General features: G+C 51.0%; 1 protein-coding gene across 2 annotated transcripts; it reads right to left on the bottom strand.

Annotated features, from left to right (window-relative positions):
- Positions 1-2,657: 2,657 nt before the first annotated feature.
- RPS14 (ribosomal protein S14) lies at positions 2,658-9,357 on the bottom strand. 2 transcript variants are annotated; one of them, XM_077895895.1, is made up of 5 exons: positions 9,197-9,357; positions 6,733-6,883; positions 5,354-5,515; positions 3,767-3,843; positions 2,658-2,772 (listed from the first exon to the last, which is right to left on the bottom strand). In XM_077895895.1, exons 2-5 carry the CDS (start codon positions 6,879-6,881, stop codon positions 2,705-2,707), a joined length of 456 nt encoding a protein of 151 aa, XP_077752021.1. In that variant the 5' UTR covers positions 6,882-6,883; positions 9,197-9,357; the 3' UTR covers positions 2,658-2,704. The 2 variants fall into 2 exon arrangements, with proteins under 2 accessions (XP_077752021.1, XP_077752022.1); XM_077895896.1 differs by having other exon boundaries at positions 9,094-9,240.
- Between the last annotated feature and the right edge of the window lie 13,666 nt (positions 9,358-23,023).

Below are 23,023 nucleotides of genomic sequence, written 5' to 3'. Positions count from 1 at the left end.
ACAGGCAGAGGGAGAAGCAGGCTCCTCGCAGGAAGCCCGATAGGGGACTGGATCCCCGGACCGTGGGATCACAATCTGAGCTGAAGGCAGATGCTCAACCACTGACTACCCAGGAGTCCCTCCTTTATTTCTTTGAGGCATAGGAATGCATATACTTATGTTATTGAGGATCCAGAAAGGCTCTTTAAACTATCTAGTTTATAGAATCTATTTGGTTTACAGAAGTGGGAAGCCCGTTCACCTATTCTTTCAGTGATTCACTAAACAAATCATTACTGAGCCTATACTTTGGAGACTGCGTTGAGGGCTGGGGTCGGAGACATTGAATGAGACCTACTTTGCCCTCTCAGAGTTCACAGGTTATTGGGGAAAATAGGCTATTAGAATGCAGGGGAACAGTGGTGGCACATGGGAAATAGGGGTGCCATGAGAATTCAGTGAAGCACCTAGAGGGGCAGCCAGAAGGGGGACTTTGAGAGGGATGAAGAACTGACTCTAACAGATTAGCAGAAGACAGTGAGGTGGGGTGGGGGAAGAGATGCTGAAGGAGCCAAGCTGGAACATGAGCAGACGACTGAAGGGCCAGAGAATTGAAAAGTGAAGGGAAGTAGGTATGACTTGAGCAGAGAGAGGGTTGTGTGTGGCTGGACCAGATAACGAAACATGTGGTGTAGGGGTAGGTAGGGGCCAGAGGGGAGACAGGGAGGCTTGTTTGAGAGACTCATAGGAGCTCAGGACAGAGAAAGGAGGCAGGTGGGCAGTAGGGACCCTTTCTAGGGTCCTGGTTGAGGTTGCAGCTGTAGCTCATGGCATCAGGCTCACCTGCCAAGGCTGGGCTCTCATGATCCGTGTCACAGGTGGGCGATGGCTCATCCAATCCTGCCCTGCATGCCTGTGGCCAACAGACTGCTCTGTTCCAACCCAAGCTGCGCAAATTGGCTCTCCTTGCAAACAAAACCCTGAAAGGAACTGCTTTCAAAGACCTGACTGACTGCATCCCTGGTTACCAGGAAACAGCAGGACAAGTTGCAAAGTCCCATCACAGGAAATAAAAAAGAATGCTCTAACAACCGCCAGCATTTTTCCACCAGGATTCCAGCCAGCTGTCATTCAAGCTCCTTGGCATAAGAACTCAACAGGCATAATACCAGTAGCTTCTTCAGAGCCTGGCACTGTGCTCAACACTTTCATCTTATTTTTTATAACCCATGAGGCAGCCTGTTATCATGGGAATTTTCATTAAATGGCTGAGTGGTTATTCCCCTCAAGCCGCAATCTCAAGTTTACCATTTGAGGGTCTATACACCATATCCTGCCTTAGAAACCAGGCTGTGTTAAGTACCCTCATTCATTTCCCTCACATTTTTGCTTTGTATTTTAAACTTACCCAAAAGTTTTATCATATGGCTTTTCTGTATACCACTCATCCAGTTTTCCCTAATATTAACATCTTACACTACCACAAAACATTTGTCAAAATTAATAAACTAACATTGGTACATTACTAATTGAACTTCAGGCCTTACTCGGATTTTTACCAATTTTCACACTAATACCTTCTTTCTGGTTCAGGATCCAATGCTGCCTTTAATTGTCTCTGTAATCTCTGGTCTTCTCTCATTTTTCATCACTTTTGATGACTTAAACCCTGTATTTTGCAGAACGTCCTCTAATTGCGTTATGGGTTTTTAGAAAGAGTACCATAAAGCTGAAGCGCTCTCATCTCCTTGAAGGAGTATAGCTGACCCCCAAACGACATATAGGCTTGAACTGTGTGGGTATTCACATGTGGATTTTTTTGATAGAGTGCTGTAAATGTTATGTTCTCTTCCTCAGAACATTAATAATTTTCTTCTCTCTAGCTCACTTTATTAACCATCCAACAGTGTAGCAGCCACCATCACAGGGCCCTATGCTAATCTTTTGCAGAACACTCCGTACCATCTGCTGCCACTGGGTCCTCGGAGGTGGATGCAAGCTTCCGGAGAGCAAAAACTTTTTTTAATCACTGATGAAAATAGGGCTTAGTGTGTATTTGTGGGGTGACTGAATCTCTATGTACTTTATGTACTGATGTGGAACAATCTCTAAGATCTGCCAAGTGAGAAAAAGCAAGATGCGGTAGAGTGTGCTCCCAATTTGCACAGAAGGTGTGGGGGGCGAGTATACACCCACATGTGTTTATATATGGCTCAAGTCTGGAAGCCTCCTCTTCTGCTCAGACTACACTTGGCTCAACAGTTTCCACTCTGCTCCGGCTCTTTAAGAATTAGTCCATTTTTGGAACCAACATCTCTGCTTTCAAAACAAGGTCTCTAAGGCCTCGGTCGGCTTAGATGATGGAGGCAACAATGCCACAACAAGCAGCGTGGAAAAGACCAACTGCATGCAGCACCGGTACCTTACCTCTCCTTAGGCTAGTCCTCCCAGAAGTCACTTCACAGAACACAGGCTCACCCTGTCCAATGTCAGGGGCCTAACCAATCCCTCCCATGTTCCTGTTCGGCAAGTTATCTACATCCTTTCATATCTACTAAATGCCTCCTGCTTTGTCCTGAACCCGTGACTGCAGGTCAGTCGCACGCATGCCCTGGTCAAATGGAGTTAGGAAAAGAATCAAATATCCCCAAAGGAGAGAAGACTAGAGTCAAAATAGCTTACACAAAGGCAATTTATTAACAGAAAATAGTTTGAAGAATCCTGTTCACAGACGGCGACCACGGCGACCTCCCTTCCTGCGGGTGCTATCGGAGGGGATGGGGGTGACATCCTCTGTGGGGAGGAAGAGAAAACATCATTGCCTAGAGATGGATGGGAAAGAGTCCAGGCCTCCCTAGACCAGTGGTCTAACACACCAACAGTCAGTCCCGCTGCTCCCCACATGAATTTTCAGTATATAACAGACATGGATTGCCCCATCTGTTGCTTCTTCAAAATTTCTAATGTGGTCTGAACTCAGTTTTCTGAAGGGAAAACTGAGGGTCAGAAAAGGCACTCAACTTACATGATGCCAGAAGCAAGTGGGAAATCAGCTTTCTGACACCCAGCCCACTGACTCTCTAGTGGAAAGATTCTCCTAACAGGGGCAACTAAAGACTCCCTCTTTTCCAATAGATAAAAAGTTGAAAATATTCTGAAAAAACAAAACCTTAAGATTTAAGGAAAAGGTCAGAACACTAGATGGAAGGGTGCTACCATGTGCCCGGAAAGAGGGATAACACCTTCTTAGGAGCTCTAAGGGGCCAGGAGCTCACAGGCATGAGGGGGCAGGCATTACAGACGTAGGGAACTCATTGGGATTCTCAACCATGGGAGTTGCTGTTCCCTGCATTCATTTTTCATCATCACAATGACTGGCATGCTCTAATACTTAGTAGGCAGGGACCAAGGATGCTGATGGTCTTATAATTCGGGGACAGACCATACAAAATGCCAGCTCCTTTAGGAAACACTGAAAAGGGGAGACAATTCATCTCCCTTCAGGTTCTACCAGCCACTGTCTCAAGCCCTGCACACCAGGCAGTGTGGAAACAGTTCAGAAACCAAACTGTGCTGTCCCAGTACAGAAAGGAAGGTCAGCATTTACATCAAGGTGGTAGGGGTGCTTAGGGAGAAATTATCACATGGTGCCCCTTGAGACCCCCATCGACAATCCAACCTGCAAATAGTCCTCAGACCAGGCACTGCATCCCAATGGTACAACACAAGCATTCTGGGGTCAATGATTCAAAGCAAATCCAAGTGCTAGCTAGAGGGGGGTACTTACCAATCCGCCCAATCTTCATTCCTGAGCGGGCAAGGGCTCTGAGGGCTGACTGGGCCCCAGGTCCAGGGGTCTTGGTTCTAGGAAATGAGGATCTACATTAAGAAAAGCTTTGTCCAACTTGTCAGCAGTTCTTTCTAAGATCCCACAACCCTCTAGTTCAGGAATCTGCAACTTTTTGAAAAGGGCCAAACAATAAACACGCAAAACTTACTGGGCCATGTATGTTTTCTTTTCATACTTTCTGGCCCACGGATCAATTTGTGCTCTGCTCTGCCTGCAGCCCATTTAAGGGACTGTCCTTCTTGCCAAAGGCTGTAAATTTTTTTTTGGTGATCTGTCCATTTCTAGCTCCTCCTTTCCCCCCAAACCAAGACACTAGCATCCCTCCAGAGGACCATTTTATCGGGTCTACTGCCCACACAGAATTTTTTTTTTTTTTTAACATTAAACTCTATGCCCAACATGAGGCCTGAACTCATGACCCCAAGGTCAAGAGTCATGTGCTCTGTTACTGAGAAAGCCAAGGGCCCCCGATACAGCAGTCATCTTTAAAATCCCCAATCTCTTGAGCACCTGGGTATCTCGGGTGGTCAAGTGGCCGACTTTTTTTTTTTTTAAGATTTTATTTACTTATTCATGAGACACACAGAGAGAGGCAGAGACAAAGGCAGAGTGAGAAGCAGGCTCCATGCAAGGAACCCAATGTGCAACTTGATCCCAGGATCACGCCCTGAGCCAAAGGCAGATGCTCAATCACTGAGCCACCCAGGCATCCCAAGTGTCTGACTCTTGATTTCAGCTCAGGTCATGATCCCAGGGTTGTGCTGAGGATAGATTCTCTCTCCTCCTGTCTCTCTCCCACCTCCAGCCTCATGTGTGCTCTCTCACAAAAAAACAAAACAAAACAAAACAAAACCCAGTCTCATCAAGTCATTACTATTAAAAAGTTCTTAGGCTCCCCCCACCCTCTTTGGCTAAAGTCCAAATCCTTACTGCTTCAAGATCTAGCAGGAACTTGCTCCTCCCTATCTCTCTGATCACACTTCATGCAACTCTTTCCCATAGATGTGCCAAGTTCATTCCCACTCAGACCTTTTCCCTGCAGGTTTATCTGGCTATAATACTCTCCCCCTGCCCTTCCTTCACTGGACTAATTCCTGGCACAATATTTAGGTCTTAGATGAAATTACACTTTATCACTAACTCCCATCCCTCACACTGTACTTCTTGCTTCCCAGCACTTGCCACAAATGGAAAGCACATGCTCCCCTACTCAGGCTGTTTAAAGTCAGACTCTCCTACCAGCCTAGGCATCTCTACATAGGAAGAGTAAAGGCTACAGCTGACCTTTTCCATCATTCTTTTCTAGTGCCTAGAATATATCAACTATGCAGTTCAGTGCCCAATAAACACAGTAAGTTGGGGAGGGAGGGAGGGAGGGAGTAGAAGCAGTGGTGCAGCAATCAACTATAAAATACAAACACAAAATGTCTTGCACAAAGTCACAAAAGAAAAACCAAACCTCAAATCCAGGTGCTCTGGCACCCATGCCCAGGGATCTCACCATCCAGCCCCTGCCTTATGTACCTATTTCCTCCTGTGGCTCGGAGTTTGATGTGGAGAGCAGTGATGCCCAGCTCCTTGCACCTCTGGGCCACATCCTGGGCAGCCAACATGGCAGCGTAGGGAGAAGACTCATCTCGGTCAGCCTTCACCTTCATCCCACCAGTTACGCGACAGATGGTTTCCCTGGGAACAAAAGCTCACAGTCATTTCTCGCATCCATCAAGGATCCTGAGTGCTTATCCCATCCTACAGAGTAAAGAGTGCCACAGTTCAGGTATGGCAGAGGATGAAGGTCAACTTGAACATGTATCATCCTTTTTCTTCTTTAAAGATTTTGAGTACAAGCGGGGGGAGGGGTAGAGGGAGAAGCAGACGCTCTACTGAGCAGGAAGCCCAATATGGGACTCAATCCCAGGACCCTGGGATCATGATCTGAAGGCAGACGCTTAACCGACAGTACCACCCAGGCACTCTGCACACTCCTTTCTAACAAGACTGTTGTGGGTCCTGCCCTGATGGGGTTCAAAGGCTCTAAATAACTGAACGTTGTATTGACAATATAAATTTACCTTTGCATTTAATCCTACCAATTACAGGAAGCCAGAGTGCCTCAGAGGTTGGGGGTCTTGCCTTTGGCTCAAGGTGTGATGCCAGGATCCAGGATCGAGTCCCACATCAGGCTCCCTGCATGGAGCCTGCTTCTCCCTCGGCCTGTGTCTCTGCCTCTCTCATGAATAAATAAATAAATAAAATCTTAGAAAAAAAAATCCTCCCACTTGCTTGATGAGACAGGCACTATTAACCTCACCTTATATGAGAAAACCAAATTTGAGTGACTTCACATGTCACTAAAACTTGCTAGTAACAGCCAGAACCTGTATGTAGAGCAGACTTCCTGTCTACCCCTCCTCCTACAAAGTATGAACAGATTGAAGATTCAAGAATTACACTTTAGAGAAAATGAGTGGGAAATGATCAGAAGAGGGAGACAGAACATGAGAGACTCCTAACTCTGGGAAATGAACAAGGGGTAGTGGAAGAGGAGGTGGGCGGGGGGTTGGGGTGACTGGGTGACAGGCATGAGGAGGGCACTTGACAGGATGAGCACTGGGTGTTATACTGTATGTTGGCAAATCGAACTCCAATAAAAAAAATACAAAAAAAAAAAAAAAAAGAATTACACTTTAAAGATCATGAGGGCACAGAAGATATCTCTTTCTCTCATAATCCAAGTGCCTGGGAAATCACAATATTTGTGGCTAAACACCCAAACACATTTCCTTATCTGAACATTCTATTTAATCCTTTTAAGAGAATCCCATTAGCCACCCAGTTCCAGGGGCATTTCTTCCCCCAGACCCTGGCCAGTGTGGTCTGTGCCTCTTCACCCAGGTACTCACTTGCCAGAAAGATCAGTGACATGGACAAAAGTGTCATTGAAGGATGCAAATATGTGGCAGACACCAAACACATTTTCTCCTTCAGCAACTTGAGGTCCAAGGCTGATGACCTGTTCTTCCTTCTTTTCCTTCCCCTTACGAGGTGCCATTTCTGAAAGGAGGAAAAGAATCCAACATTAGTAATAGACGAGATGTTGCCACAATCTTCTTCCCGGCTATCAAAGGAAATCTCCAAGTTTTGCTCCTCTGTGTCGTGTTTCCCTCCACCCTGATCTGTGTAATCTCATCTCTGCCTAAAACTCATTTCTCCCTGCATTTAGGGGGCTTTCAATTGATGGCTGAAAAAGCAAAGTACTTTGAGATAACCCTTCTCCTGAATTTACCAAAAGCTCAGCTCATAGCATTTATAGGAAAGCAGCTTAGAGTTCTAACAGCAGATTGTAAGTAGCCCTCAAATTTTTAAGAAGTGGGCCTCAAAAGCATGAACATCACACTGGCTTCGGTCTCTGGAGACCTTTAAGTTCAACTGACCACTCTGCAAATCTAGGCCAAGCAATCATCCCTGGGCCTTACTGCCCTCAGTATACCTCCTGAAGAATTGCTGATGACTTGTTCTTGGTGACATAGCAGGTCAGCTGCAGAGCAGAGAACCAAATTTAGGGATTCCTGGTCTACATCTCATAATACTTCTAAAGCCAGGACTGCTTCTGGTTTCCTGCCCTCCCCTCCACCCCCCATACCATTTACTTACAGTTTAGGCTCAAAAAAGACTGTAAGAGCACATCCAAAAAGGCTAGTGCAAGACCAAGGCCAATAACCTACCCATAACTGGTGACACCTGCTGCCTAAACTCTGCACCAATCCCTTGGCTTAGAATCCAAGGGTCCCTTACCCACATATCCCTCTAGCTCCATCCCCTATTCTATCCTGTGCTCCACCAGATGCCTCCAAAAGCCAGTTTAAATGCTATCTCCCATCCTCTGACAACCAATCTCCCGCTATCCTCTTTAGTCAGTCCACAAACTGACTAAAACCAAATTCTTAAACTTTTACTAGAATGGAGCATTGAAGGCAATACCCAACATCCTCTTGGAAGGCTAAGAGAAATGCCCCATCCCCGAAACTCATTGTCAGCGAAACCAAGTTATAACTCTAATCTGACGTGGCCGGCAATGGAGGTGCAATTACACGGTCACAGGCCCTGGGGGAGGCGGACACTAGAGCAGGAGGAACGCAGGTGAGGATAATAAGGTGGGACGCTAGGAGAGGACCACTTGGCCATCAAAGCCTCGGCCCGCCCGGCCCTCCAGAGAGTCAAGATTCAGAGCAATTTCCTAACGTTTTCAGAAGACGGGGGACATCAGAAGGGCTCGGGTGACTCGGGCTGTACCCCTCCGGAGGACAGGCGCGGCCTTGCCCAAGTCTGTGAAGCCAGGCTGACCCTCAACACCGGTCCCACGCCCAGGCCCGCACTCCCTTCCTGTGTCAGGACGCCCCGGCCCCGTGAACCGCGCGCATTCCAGAGCTGGAGAGGGCACTTCCGCTGCTCTCCCGGACGCCCCGGGGCCCTCCCCACAGGCCTAGTGAGGGTCGCAGCAAGCGCCACCAGCGCAGGCCTCGGGTGTACCCAAAGTTAACTTCCCGCGCCCGATTAGATCCAGCAGAGCAAGAACTGTGAGGAGGGCGCCAAGCGCTCACGGGAAGTGGAGCTTCAAGGTCGGCCGGGAGGAGCCCGGGAAGACGCCGGCGGATCTCAGCTGAGGGGGCACGAACACCGATCCCTCCAGCGGCCCCTCCACAAATGCCCATTCTCCCCAGCCCGAGGCGCCCCAGAGCGGTGCTGACAACGGTCCTCGGAGGTCGCATCAGAGTCCCACAGACAGCGCTCAGGCCAGCGAGGCACGCTCCCCGCCCCCCCTTCCGGCTCGGGGCAGCGCGCCCTAAGCGCCCAGGGCTCGCAACGTGCGAGGCTCCGCAGCCACCCCGGAGGGCACCCACACGGGCCGTCCTTCCGGATTCCCTCCTCGAGCTCCTCACTCCGCCCCTATGGGACCGGGGCCGCGGTCAACCCCGTATCCCCAACCAGGAAACGCACTAGATTATCCGGGGTCGGGCCTGGGGCCGCCAGGCGGCCGGCGGAGCACAAGTGACAGGCCACCCCCGACGAGGGTCCGCGCGCCCTCGCCACCCGCCTGCTGCGCGGCCCCTGCCGGGGCCTCTCCGGCTGGAGCCGGAGCCGCACTCACTTCACTCCCCTCACTCCCACTTCACAGGCCCCTCCTGGAGGGAAGCCCGCCTCCTTCCGAGACAAGGCGCGCCCCTCGGGCTGCGGGCGGCCGGCCGCGCCCCTCTCGCCCGCACCTCACTCGGCTGCCGCCGAAGCCCCCCGGGCCCACGACCCCAGCCCCGACGGGTGGCCCCTGCCGCAGGATGCCGCTCGATTGTCCTCGCCCAGGCCTCCTACCTGCGCGTCTTCTTCAGACTCCGCGACCGGAAAGAGAGAGCGGGAGTGGGCGGGGCGACGGGTCACGTCCGCATCCCCGGAAGTGTACGCCCGAGGTCACGCCGCGAGGCCGGCTCCCGGAAGGTGCCCGCTTTGAGCGTTTCCACGGAGTTGAAGACTCGCCCTCGGGAAAGGCGGTTCACTGAAGAGAGCACCAAAGGAGGCGATGTCGCTGCGAGCGGGTCGGCCTCGGAGGCCGCGCGAAGCAGCGACATCTACTGAGTGACGCGGACCAGTGTGCAAAGACAGTCGCGGCCGCGGCTAGAAGGACTTCCTGTATCCTGACCCCGGGCCTCGTGCGCCCGGGGGCAGCAGCGCTCCTCGTGGCGTGGAGGGTAATAACAACAACAACCGCGATCATCAGAGATTGGGTCTCCTACGTGTACTCGGCAGAATAAGAAGTTATTCCGTATTTATTGTGTACTAGCTCGGGCTGAGCAATTTATATGCATAGCTTCATTTAATCCTCACAAAATTATCAACTAGATAACGGTTTTGATTTTTCTTTTTACAGATAAGGGATCACTGAGATCACACATTTGTGGCTGATTTAGAATTCTGACTGCGAAGCCCCTATGTTTAAAATAGCCACTTCCATATATCTCTCTAACATATGGAAGAGAGAATGTATAGATGGAGATATGGGGAAGGGCCGAGAAGTAGGTTGTGTCTGTATGTATGTGTGTGTGTGTGTGTGTGTATATATATATATATTTTTTTTTTAAATTCTGAATGGAGCCATCAGAGGGTTTTGAGCAAAAAAATGACAGAATCTGACTTCTGACTTAGTAAGATCATTGAAGATGCTCTGTGGAGATTAGACTCCCGATGGGGGTGGAGGTGAGGGGCTAACATAGAAGGAGGGGTTCTGGGGAGCCCTGGTGGCCCAGCGGTTTAGCGATGCCTACAGCTCAGGGCGTAATCCTGGAGACCCGGGATCGAGTCCCACGTCAGGCTCCCTGCATGGAGCCTGCTTCTCCCTCTGCCTCTCTCTCTCTCCTCTCTGTGTATTCTCATGAATAAATAAATAAAATCTTTTTTAAAAATATAAAGAGGGGTTCCACTTTAGAGGGGAGAGATATTAGTAGCTGAGACTCAGGTGGCATCAGTGGGGGCAGAAAAAAGCGATCAAAATTTGATTATATTCCAAAGATCCAACAGGATTTCTTGCTAGATTACACATGAGGCACAAGAGAAAGAGAATTGTCAAAGACAATTCCAGCGTTTATGGCTGGAGCAACTGGAAAGATGGCATTGCCATCAGCTAGGTTGGAGAAGTCCGAGAGTGGAGTCGGTTTTGGGGGGAAGACTGGATGCTCAATCTTAGGTCCGAGTTTAAGGCGTTTTTTGCACATCGAAGTGGAGATGCCAAGGAGGTTTTTGGGATAGATGAGTCTGGAATTGAGGAGAGGTGTCTTCAGCATCTAAACATTACTGGAAATCATAAGACTATTGATGACCACTGAGGGACTGAGTGCAGATAGAGAAGATGTCCAGGGACTGAGCATCAGACCGTTGGGATAAGAGGAGGTGATAGCCAAGGAAAAAGAAGTTGGAAACGGCCAGATGGGAGGAAAACTGAATATGGGGGAGGGGGTGTCCAGGAAGCCAAGCGAAGAAGAGGAACTAAGGAGAAGGGAGGAGGTAGCTATGCCACAGCACGGAGGGGTAGATGTGAGGTGGGCTGAGAATGTGCATGGATGCAGCAACATGGAGGGCACTGGGGACCTGGACAAGAGCAGTTTCAGTGTGTGTGTATCAAGGGAACGTTTGAATGGAGTAGATTTAAGAAAGGATTGAAAGTAACGTGTACAAAGGACAGGATGAGAGATGAGCTCAAGAGGTTCTTTCGGTTTCTCTTTTTATTATTTTTTAAAGATTTTATTTATTTCTTCATGAGAGAGAGAGAGAGAGAGGCAGAGACACAGGCAGAGAGAGAAGCAGGCTCCATGCAAGGAGCCTGATGTGGGACTCGATCCCGGGACCCCAGGACCATGCCTTGGGCCGAAGGCAGGCACTAAACCGCTGAGCCATCCAGGGATCCCCTCGGTTTCTCTTTTTAAAGGTTGTCTTGGGGCACCTGGTGGCTCAGTCAATTAAGCATCTGCCTTCAGCTCTGGTCATGATCCCAGGGTCCTGGAATTGAGTCCCACATCATTGGGCTCTCTGCTCAGTGGGAAGCCTGCTTCTCCCTCTCCCTCTGCCTCTTCCCCAGCTCATGCTCTCTCTCACTTTCGATCTCCCTCAAAAAAAATAAACAAAATCTTAAAAAAATAAAGGTTGTATCAATAACATATTTGTACACTGTTGGGAATGGTCTACTAGTAGAGTGAAAATTTGATGAAGGCGCTGTGTCCTTGAGCAGGTGAGATTTGCTGGGCTTTAGTGTCCACAGGGAGGAATTGGCTTTCCACAGGAGTGTGGGTAGTGTGTCTGTGCAAACGGGGGAGAGGGGAGGTGCTGCAGGGCAAGCGTGTGTCGGGGTGGGAGCTCGAGTGTTCTCATCAGGGAAGTAGCACAAGGCTGGAGATGGGTGACGGTGGGGAGTATGGGAGGTTGAAGGTGGGAGAAGGCTTGTGATGGCCACTAAGATCTAGGGCACTAGAGGAGAATTCGGAGGCAGCATTACGGGCCCACTTAAGGTTGGTGGTTGTTGTTTTCTCCAGCCCTGTTCAGCTGCACAGATGCAGCCACTGCATAAACAGAGCATTGGATTTAACCAGAGCTGTGGTTTTGTCGAGAGAGTGGCAGGAGAATGAGGGTGAGTGTGCAGGAGCAATGATCATGACCAAGCATGCCATTGGAGCTGGATGACTGGGGTCATGAGAGCATCCAGGGGCTAGGGGACACCATAAAGACCATGGGGCCAAACAATCAGAGGTTCTGATGGGGCAAGGGACAGCTGAGACAGCTGGAGTCAATTACCTGCTGATACTTTGGGTGCAGGTCAGGGGCCGAGGGGCACGGAATTGAGATGTCGGTTGAAAGAGGAGTCGCAGGCACTGGTGACAACCATGGGAGGGAGTGGCTCTTCGTAGAGAAGAACAGATCAAGGGCCCAGAGGCCAGGGTGATAGCATCCTCTGCGTTCTTGGTCTTGAAAGGACCAAGAACTAAAACAGGATAAAACAGGAAGCGACTGACTGAGAGTGATCCTGAGTCCAGGGACAGTCCTTAAGGGTGGCAGGATGGGACCCAAGGGCTGGTAGATGTCTTCACCGAAGTGGAGTAGCGCATGCTAGCTACACGTATGCGGTGACAAGATTCAAAACTGGTGCCCTTTGTGTGTGTGTGGGGGGGTGGCCTGGAAATAACGAGAAGCAAGAGGACAACATGCCCACATGCTGTGGTTCCTACCTGCTGCCACAGGCTGCAGAAGAAAGGGGAAGCCACGGGGAGGCCTGCAGGGAGATGCAGCATCCTCGGGGGAGAGCCAGAGTTTCTAGGACAGGATGGGAAAGTCCAGAGAAGACACTGAGAGAGAGGAAATCCCACTGCTGATGGCCTGGAATTCCCGAGGGCAGAATTCCAGAAGGCTCTGAGGAACCGAAGGAGAATCAAAGGCGGGAGTGGGGGTGGGGGGACCAAAGAGGAGCTACCAGGGCCACACAGGGACCAGAGTGGCAGCGACAAGGGAGGCCCTGGGTGCAGGGCGGCAGGCGAAGGCAGCAGAGCTTAGTGACAAGCTGCAGCTGCCCGGTGAACAATAGTAGCAACAATGGCCCCTATGTTAATTGCACACTTACAGCACGCCAGGCCCCAGCTGGATGACTGGGGTCATGAGAGCATCCAGGGGCTAAGGGACAGGTGCCTGTAGCATCTCACTGAGTCCTTTCAATCACCCTTGGAGGCAGAATTTTTTTTAATTCCCCTCACTTACAATGGAGGAAACAATCAGCCAACAGCCATCAGTAGTAGTGACACAGGGATCTGAGCCCAGGTGATCTGGCTCCAGAGCCCCGATGTTTTAAATCTCCAATCTGGGTGTTTTCTAAGTATCTGTTGAGTGAGGAAATGAAGAATAGGGAATTTCCCTGAGAAATCCAAACCCAGCCCTTTGCTGGTTCCTCCAGCCCAGGCTGGAATGCTCCATACTTCCCATGTCTAGCAAGAGTTCATATTTTTTTTTAAGTTTTTATTTATTTGACAGAGAGAGTGAGAGAGCACAAGCAGGGGAAGAGGGAGAAGCAGACTCCCCACTGAGCAGGGAACCTGATGCTGGGCTCCATCCCAGGACCCTGGAATCATGACCTGAGCTGAAGGCAGACGCTTAACTAGCTGAGCCACCCAAGCACCCTAACAGTTCATACTATAATTTGCTCATGGGTTCCATCCTCTGCTCCCCTTGGAGACAAGTTTTGTGACAGGGAGCAAGGGAAGCATGGGAAGAGGAAGCTGTGGCCCAGAGAGGGTGAGCTAATTCACCATAGACACACAGCCAGGAATCAGAGACCCGTTGTAGCCCAGTGGGCACTAGGGCTTGGAGGTGGGGCGGGGCCCAGAGCAGCTCCCTGTGTCCTTCTTGGAAACCTCCAGTTTCTGTCCTCCACGGGCTGTGACCTGCCTGCTGCTGATGCTCACAGGACTCACTCGTGGTTGAATGTGCAGGCCCCGGGCCCTCTGAGCACTTACCCTGCAGAGGGCAGCATCACAGGGCCTCTGTCAAGGTCTCTGTGAAAGGAGGAAGATGGGCAAGAAGCACGGCATATGTGCAGCAGGCTTTGCAACAGGGCGGGAGGGATGTCTGTGGGGGGCAACAGAAGGCTAGTCTAGCTTGGTCAGGGGCCTCTGGGCAGGTGCTGTTTAAATAGAGGCCCAGAGAGTGAGTAGGGGCTAGGGGTCAGCCAGGACAGGGAGAAGAGGGTGGGAGAGGATTCCCAGGCTGAGAAAACAGCTTGTGGGAAGGTCTTGAGTCTATATAAAATGTGGATCTACTTAGGATCATTCGTGGAGAAGTTCTGTGTGGCTAGAGGGGAGGGGGTGGTGGGGAGTGGGCTCCCAGATTGAGGGGTGAGAGGCTAAGTGCCTGGATGGGCAGTCCCTGTGTGTGCTGCTAGGCCCAGTTCTGCCCAGGGAGGGAGACCAAGGCAGCGGTCCCAGGGAGCTGTAACAGGACGCCCCCCCCCACGCCCGCCCCCTCTCGCCCCCCCCCCGCCCCGCCCCGCCCCGCCCCGCCCCTCCCAGCCCTGAGCGGATCAGAGGGGCTGAGAATGCCTGCTCCCGCCTAGGTTCCCCACTAGATGGCGCATGATCCCCACATTGCGGGGAAGGACCGGCCTTGGCTGAGGCTGGTGTGGGGGGATGCTCTTGTGTGAGGGACCCGCTCCTCTGTTTCTGAGCCCAGAAGTTGGTTGGGGGGTATGGGTGTGAGTCTGTGTGTGTAAATCTGTACTTCAGTCAGGACATCCACCTGGGACACGGTCATGAGATGGCCTTGGCAATGTAGTCTCCATTTATGCCTCATCTTATCCCCAGGAGCTCAGATTTTTATCCTCATTTTCCAGAGAGGTAGCCAAGGCTAGAGAAGGTCAGGAACATACCCAAGGTCTGGTCCTCGGGGCTGGTTCTGAGTGGATTAAGTGGTTAGAGGTGGCTGCCAGGCATCCCAGATCTGAACCTAGGCTCTGCACTTCACCATGCTGCAGGGCCGGCTTTCAGAGCACCTGCTCCGGGTCACCCTGGAGGGAAGAGCAAGGCAATGGGTTGGGGGTACCAGGATATGGATTCTGGGGCATTTACCCATTCAGCACACTTGTGGAGTACCTACTACGTGCTAGGCTCTGTGCTAGGTGTTGGCAAATGATAAGGCAATGGATAGCACAGACCCAAAGCAGAATCTAGTGGCAGAGACAGCCAGCTGAAATGCTGTGAGGGAAAGAGGCCAACCCAGACTCCAGATGACCACAGGGCTGGCCTCATTCTCTCGGAGGGGGGTAGGGACTGGACTCCGAGGAAGAGACCTGGAGGGTGAGAAGGCACAACCAAAGGACATAGCTAGCGTGAGGGCTGCCAATGCAGAGAAAAGCTTGAAGGAGGGGGCAGGCAAAGAGGGGGAAAGAGGTAAGATCATCCAGGAAGCCAGGAGCTTGGTGGGCCCTGGTGGGGAGGGTGCCATGGGAAGGCAGCCACGAGCTTGAAGCAGGGTATGGGTTGTTCTGATTTGTGTATTTCAAATTTCACTCTGCCTTCATTAGGAGAATCAGGTAAAGATAGTCATGCAGGTGAGAGATGGTGGCTCGGAGCATGATAGTAGCTGTAAGGATGGGAGGACTGAATCCAGATCCGAGAGCTGGATTGGAAGTAGAATCTATAGGATTTTGAGCAGTGAGTGCACAGTGGGGCCATTTACCAAGGTGGTGGAGCCTGGAGAGGTCATGATTTCTGTGGAGGGTGGGAAGCTCAGGCCCTGTTACTTTTGCAGCTCCCTGTAGGACCTCCTAGTAGAAAGATGGGGCAGACAGTTGAGGCTCACTGGAAGGTCTGGGCTGCTGATGTAACTTTAGGAGCCTCTAGATTGTTCTAATGTCGAGGGATTGGGGGAGGTCACCCAGCCCGCAGTCCAGGTGGCTTACGAATGGAAGGTAGCAAGGGCCCCATCGCAGCAGATGTGCAGAGGAGCCTGCTGTCAATCACAGCTGCTGGGAAGGGGAGGCCTCTTTGAGGGAGGTGGAACGAAACAGCCTCTGAGGGTGCCAGAGACCAGGACCGGGTGGTCCTGAGACTGTGTGGAGGAGTTGGACATGCTGACCCTCTCTTTGTCTGGTTAGATCCTCCTTCTCCATGGCACTCCCCCCACTGCCATCTGGCAGGGCCCAGAGGCAAGACCCTGAGGTGGGGGTGGGGAGGCCAGCCTCAGGGACAGGCTGTAATTTCAGCTGGGGGCAGGGTTCCTGAATTTCAGTGCCACCTGGTGTGAGGTTCCTCTTTCTGGCACCTCCCCATGATCTGCTCTGCTGACAGTCCCTCGTCCCCAACCACAGCTACTCAGCTGGCTTCCCACCTGGAAAGGCATTGAGTCAGGTGGCACAGCATGGGGGGCATAGGGAGGGGTAATTGGAGGGGGCTGCCAGGTTTAATTAGTGGTTGTGAAGCCCTGGAAACTGCATCTGAGAGCACCCCACCCCCACCCCCAGACTTTCATCTTCAAAACTTCCCCACCAGCCTGGATGAAAGGGCCAGGGAGGGGCCAGGTATTAATAGTAATTATTAGTTTCGCTAATAAAGAGAAGAAACAGGATTATCACCAAGCCTAACTTGTTCTCCCCTCTTTGTCTACCTTCTCTCCTTCCTCTGGCTCTACGTCTCTCTTCTTTCCTCTTTCCTTCCTTCTCTATATTTTTCTTTCTCTTTTATCCAGGCCTTGCCACTTCTATGTGTCTTTGTTTTGGGGCCTCAGGATCCTGCCCTTCTGGGTCTTACCGGATCTTTGTGTTGGGGCATCTGGGGCACCAGGATATTTGGGGAGCCCCCAGTGCTTGTCTGGGTGGTAGAAGGAGAGTGGGAGTAGATGTGGGGGTGTGTGTATGTATGTGTGTATTAGGGTGTCTGTGTCCATTAACTCATTCATTCACTGTTTTACAAGTAGTTCCTGAAACCTACTAGATGCCAGGCACTGGATTGGGCCCCAGGAGTTCAATGATGAACAGGACAGATTTGGGCCCTGCCTGTGGAGCCAACATCCAAGGGGAGAAGAGGAACAACGAACAGTAAACTGACAAGTACATTCGAGGTCACAGATCGTCATGCACAGGGAAGGGATGGTGGCCACTTTAGACTGAGGGATCAGGGAGGTCTCCCCAAGGAGGTGGCATTTGGGCTGAGACCTGAACATTGAGGAAGATCCAGTTATGAGACAAGATTGGGAAAAGGATTTTTGGCAGGGAGAACAGCCCTTACAAAAGTCCTGAGGTGAGAAAGAGCTTGGAATGTTCAAGGATGAGATAGGAGGGTAAGGAGCAGGGAGCTAGATTTAGAAGGGGAAAGTGAGCAGAGCTGGGCCAAGGCCAGTGCATGGGTGTGCCCCCTGTGCACTCACACCCCCTGGTGCACTCACACTAGGCCCTACACCTGTTCAAATGCTCTGCTGTCACTGTCTTGAAATTCTTATTTTTGAACAGGGGTTCTACATCTCCATTTTGCACTGGGGGAGGTTGGCAAAAGAAGTGAATGTCTGTGTGTAGAAATAAGAGGGCTACTTGGCTGGTGTTTGATTGAAGGAAGGAAAGAAGGAGGGGCAGGGGGAAGAAGAGAGGGAGTAAGTGGGGAGGAAAGGAAGCACTGTGCACATATGTGTGAGCTCATCTGTGAGGCTGTCGCAGGACCACATTAGCCTAGACCAGGGGCTGCTATTACGTGTGAGGGGGCTCACACTCAGATGTGACCCCAATGTGTCCCCAAAGTCTGGTGGTACCTGTCGCCAGAGGGGCTCCCAGGAGCTGTGTGTACCAGGCCTGAAGCAGCACCATGATCAGGAAGTGAGGCCAGGCTCATCCCAGGCCCCACTTAGGGAAACAGGGTGACTCCTCCACTTCAGATGGAGGCAGCCCTGTCTTGCCTCTTAAGACTTGAGACTTTGGAGCCAGATAGAATTTGAGTTCAAATGTGACTTTGACACTCTGCCTGGTGGTTACAAATAACTGAACTTTGAGCAGGTGATTTGCTTCTCCAAGCCTCAGTTTCTTCATCTGTAGCATGGGGGTCACTACTTAAAATTGTTGAGGGGATTATAAGAGAAGAGTTCTTGGCCTAGTCAGCTTGGTAAATGTTGACAATAGTAGTTATTATTGCCATACAGTCTCTGGAGCCTTGGGGAAACATTTGCATCTGCCTCTGAATGCCTGCATAATCATGAACAAGCACCAGGAGGATTCTCCTGGGCCTCAGTTTCCTCTTCTCTTAAATTGGAATGATAACAATCTAACCCATCTCTAACCAGAGTGGTCAGGACGGAACAGTGTGATCTCTGTGGAGCGTCTCTGTAAACTGATGTGTATTGTTGCGTTGTTGGCATATACCTGACCATTTGGGAGCAGATTTTCTACAAATCTGCCCACCTGGAGAGAAAAGCACCCCTGGGTTTTTGGCAGCGCAGAAAACTCAGTCCCTGGATTCCCAGCCCTGAGTTATCATGCTCATGCCGGAAAGTCTGCCTGAGAGTGAACTTCAAGTTCAAGATCTGCATTTGCACCAAGAAGAGGAAGGTCCAGAAGCTGCAGCAGGGAAGGGGGAGGATGAGCTGAGGCAGAACAAAGGAGCTGGAGTCCAAATCCCCATGGCCTTGCTGCCTGCCTCCCTCTAGGCAGCAAGCAGCCGAGAAGCTATGAGAAGTTGCCTCTGACAAAGGGCCCCGGGTGACAGTGTTGGAGTGGGCCGATCGCCACTTTATCTCCCCCATACACTCCCAGCAGCTGATTTGCAGGTTCCTGCAAAACTCATGGGGAGCCCAAAGTTAGCACCAGCCCAGGAAAGAGAACCCCTGCCCCGGAGGAGTCCTGGTCAGGGGACGCTGGAAGGGAGAGTTCGAAAGGGTCCTTGGCCATCTCTGAGCAAAGACCAGGAACTCTGGGTCCATGCCTAGGGGCAGCCACCACCCAGCAAGGTGACCTTGGGGCTATTTAGCCTTTCTGTGCCTCAGTTCCCCCATCTATAACACATTACATCTTCTCAGTGCTGCTGGGAGAACTAAGTGTTCTCAGGTCCTCGGCTATACCTGACACACAGTGAATACTTTAACAAACATTTGCTGCTATTATATTCTTTAACAGATGAGGCCACCCAGCGAGTTGTGACAGTCTGTCAGATATGCTGATAGACTACTTCAAAGCCCTCCTCTAAATTTGTTGTATTTTTGGCTGGCAACAATCATTCATTCGTTTATTCAGCGAGTATTTATGGAGCATATTTATAGTAGCCAAGCGTGGCAGATAGGGGGCCCCCAGGACTGATTGGTCCAGGAGGAAGGGCATTTGGGTGAAAACTAACATTTATTCAGCTTGAGCCGTGGGCACAGTTTCCGTGTGCTCAGATTCCCACGAGCCTGGAGATGGGTCTTTGCCAATTAATAGCGGAGATCGTCCAGGTGAAGCCACAGGCACAAGATCACATGGCTACTCGGTAGCAGCACTGGGACTCACCCCAGGCTCATTTCACTCTAAAGTTTACGTTTTTCTGGGGCACCCAGATGGCTCAGTGGTTGAGCATCTGCCTTCGGTCCAGGTTATGATTCTGGGGTCCTGGGATCGAATCCTGCATCAACCTCCCCACAGGGAGCCTGCTTCTCCCTCTGCCTCTCTCTGTGTGTCTCTTATGAATAAATAAACGAAATCTTAAAAAAAAAATTGTGCTTTTCCAAATCTAGATTCCAGGTGTACCTTCCAATTGCCCCTCCCCTCCACACCTGGCCCCTACCCCCACTTTGGCACAGCCACACCCCTAGAGGCCAAAGGTTGGGCTGTTTTCTGCCGCCCTCTGCAGCAGGATCTTTGTCATTTCCTCCCCGGTTCTCCTGACCATGCAGAGCAACCTTGGGGCTTTCCTCAGAGGGGAAACCCGGCCTGGAAGCAGCCCATGGAAAATGTGGCTGCGGGTGACTCCTAATGTTTATCTCCTCAGCTGCAGAGTATTTGGGTGCCAGGGGCCGGGGCAAGGTGGGGGAGGCTGCCCAGATGGGTGCAGATAGGTGATCCCCCACAGGCAGCCAGTGGCAGAGATCCAGTCCCTCTCTTGGGCTCTGTTGCCTGAGACAGGTCAGAGCATCTCTTTGGGCCTCAGTTTCCCCACCTGGAGAAAATGGAACTGTAACCGAGCTCTAGCACCCGGCCCTCTCTGCATGGCATTTGGGCTGGGAGTTTAGGTGCTGGTGGCGGGTCTTGTCCAACTTTCCTCTTGCACTCTCGTGGGGCTGAAATGGGACTGTCTGTGGCTGCAGGAGGACTCCGAAGGGATGAAGAGCTAGAGGACGTGCAAAATTACGTGAAAACCTTGATCATAAAACATAACTAATGATTTTACTGTAATGGGGCCGGGCAGATCATCATCGGCTGAGCCCCTCAAAGTCCAGCTCCAGCTTCTGCCTCACCCAGACTCCCGCCCAGACCCAAGCCCCCAATCCCCAGGCCCTCTGAAGGACCCGAGAGCCTGGGGGCCGGGCTAGAGCCAGGGGGTCTCTGGGCCTGGCATGACAATCCACCAACCAAGTAGTCATTCACCTGGAGGAAACACCTGTGGGGCCTCCCCGCAGCTGCCCTGACATCCTGCCGCGCCAGGTTTGCACCTTGGCTTTCCCTGCAAGCGGAGACAGGAGAGGGAGCTTGGGAGTAGGAAGAGGAACCCCGTGGCTAACCAGAAGGCATCCTCCTGGCAGAGCACAACACTTGCTTTATGCCCAGATTGGGAAACCCTTTCTGCTCTCTGGTTTCAGTTTCCCCATCTGCACAACTCATGACCTCAGGGAGCCCTCCTGGGTCTCCTAGCCCTAGACAGTAGGTTTCTGACTTCTGCTCTCCTCGGGGCTCCTCCGGCAGCAGCCTCCAGCAAATGGAGACCAGTTCCACCCTCACGGCCTCCAGCTGGGGTTTTCACCACACTCCCCCGCTCCATCTGCTGCAGTAGCCCCCATCCCCAGATGCTCTCCAGAGTGGACAGAAACGAAGGGAGGGAGGCAGGGGCATGGCTCCTCCCCAAGAAGATTCAAAGGCAAGAGTTTCACTTCCAGGCTCCTGCACATGGATGGAGAGATGATGATGCGGATTGATGGCTGGTGAGGCAGCTCCACACAGACAGGCCAGCACCCTGGGCCCACCGGCACGCCCACCCCCTTTGCCACTGGCTGGGCCAGATGGAGGGGGCAGCCGAGGCGAGGGCTCCCTGCCCCTCACTCCCCAGGGACTCTGCAGGGGCCTGGATATCTATCCACACAAAAGACATGTTGGGGGCAAGCCTTATCCACAAGCAGACTTGGGGCAGACTTGGAAAAACATTCAAATCTGGTGGAATCACTATTGTAACATTATAGAACCATAGGATGCTGCAGAATTTTAGAATCTTGGAGGCACAGCATCCTAGAGTTTTAGAAAATGAGGCATAGATTTTAGGTTTCTAAACCATTGTCCAACAGTGTAGTCACTAGTCACATGTGGCCAGTGAGTACTTGAACTATGACTAGTCTGAATCGAGATGTGCTGTAAATGTAAAATATCAATGGATTTTGAAGATTTGGTACAAAAGAAAGAATTTAAAACATCTCATTAATAGTGTCTTTATATTAATTGCATGTCAACATGCTAATAGTTTGGGTATATTGAATCAAATATGATATATTGCTGAAATTGATTTCAGTTGTTTCTTTGTATTTTTAAAAATGTGGCTACTAGAAAATTTAAAATTCAAGGAGTGGCTTGCATCATATTTCTAACAGAGCTGTTCTAAAACATAGAATCATATTTTAAAATCTCAGAATCAGGGGGACCTGGGTGGCTCAGTTGGTTAAGTATTCAACTCTTGATTTTGGCTCAGGTCATGATCTCAGCATCATGGGATCAGCCCCAGGTGGGACTCCATGCTCAAGGAGGAGTCTGTTTGAGATTCTCTCCATCTCCCTCTGCCCCAGCCCCCGCATTCCCACATGCTCTTAAATTAATAAATAAAACTTAAAAAAAATCTCAGAATCATGAAATTGTAACATTTCAGAACCTTAAAGTGATAAAATTTTAGAGCTAGATTTCCAGATCTTTACATTGATGACAGTAACTCTCAGAGCCTAGAAGAATCTGAGAATTTTGGTCTTTCTTTCACCCAATATAGGGATCCTTCTATCCCATCCTGACCAGTGCTGACAAGCTTCTGCCTACCACTTTTGATCACCTGCCAGAAAGTTCCCTGGAGCCAAAGCTACTGGACTTCTTGAATGCTATCTCTTCATGTTGGGTGGGATCTACCCCCTGCCCTTTTTCTACCTTTGAGATTGGTTCCCAGAGTACCTTTCAGGGCCTCCCAGACAAGTCCGCATGAAAAGTGGGGAGTCTGAGTCCTGTCCCTCTGCCTCCCAGGCTGCTGTCTTATAGACTGCAAGGCCTACCTTGACAACTGTTCCTAAAGGTGGACTTTTAAGTACCCCCAAGCAGGAACCTTCAGCTCCAGATAACCCTCTATCCTTCCCCATCCCTTAGCAGAACTGTTTCTGGGATCCCAATAACAGAGGAGAGGGAGTCCTTCCAGCCTCTCTCAATTTGTAGATTGTCCTGTCTGTCCAACTGGATAACTAGCCTGTACCTCATGGTCTCGACCCTGCCCTATTTCCAGCTCCAGATAGATGGGGGATGGGTGGTTACAGGCACTGGGGCATGGGGTGGCACAGGAATCAGGGGGTTAATTTAGAGTGCCCTGAATCTGCTTGAAAGAGACTCTTAGCGGAAGTAGGAAGAGGCTTTTTTTCCAACAGAATCAGGAATTCCAAGGCAGGACTAAGTGGCAGTGACTCACAGGGCCTCAGCAACACACAGGAGGAAGATCAGAGGTCAGAAAGGGAAGGCTTCCTGGAGGAGGTGGGACTTTTGAAGGAAGGGGTGGGAGTTGGAGTTATGAAGAGGTAGAGGTAAGGGCATTCTGGGCAGACATGGCTTGTGCCCAGGCCTTGAGGGGCCCAGGCTGCCTGGAGTAGAGGGGTCAGAGGTGGGAGGGCCACGAGGGTGGGTCAGCTGGCTGAGGACAGCCTGTGGGTTAGCTTCCGGGGATGTATGTGTACGACAGAGAGAAGGGATTCCAGAGTTAAGGAAAGTAAGAGTAACAACTA

The sequence above is a fragment of the Canis aureus genome, chromosome 4, assembly GCF_053574225.1.
Source record: "Canis aureus isolate CA01 chromosome 4, VMU_Caureus_v.1.0, whole genome shotgun sequence".
Taxonomy (NCBI): Eukaryota; Metazoa; Chordata; class Mammalia; order Carnivora; family Canidae; genus Canis; species Canis aureus.
This window is presented reverse-complemented; position numbering and strand designations above follow the sequence as displayed.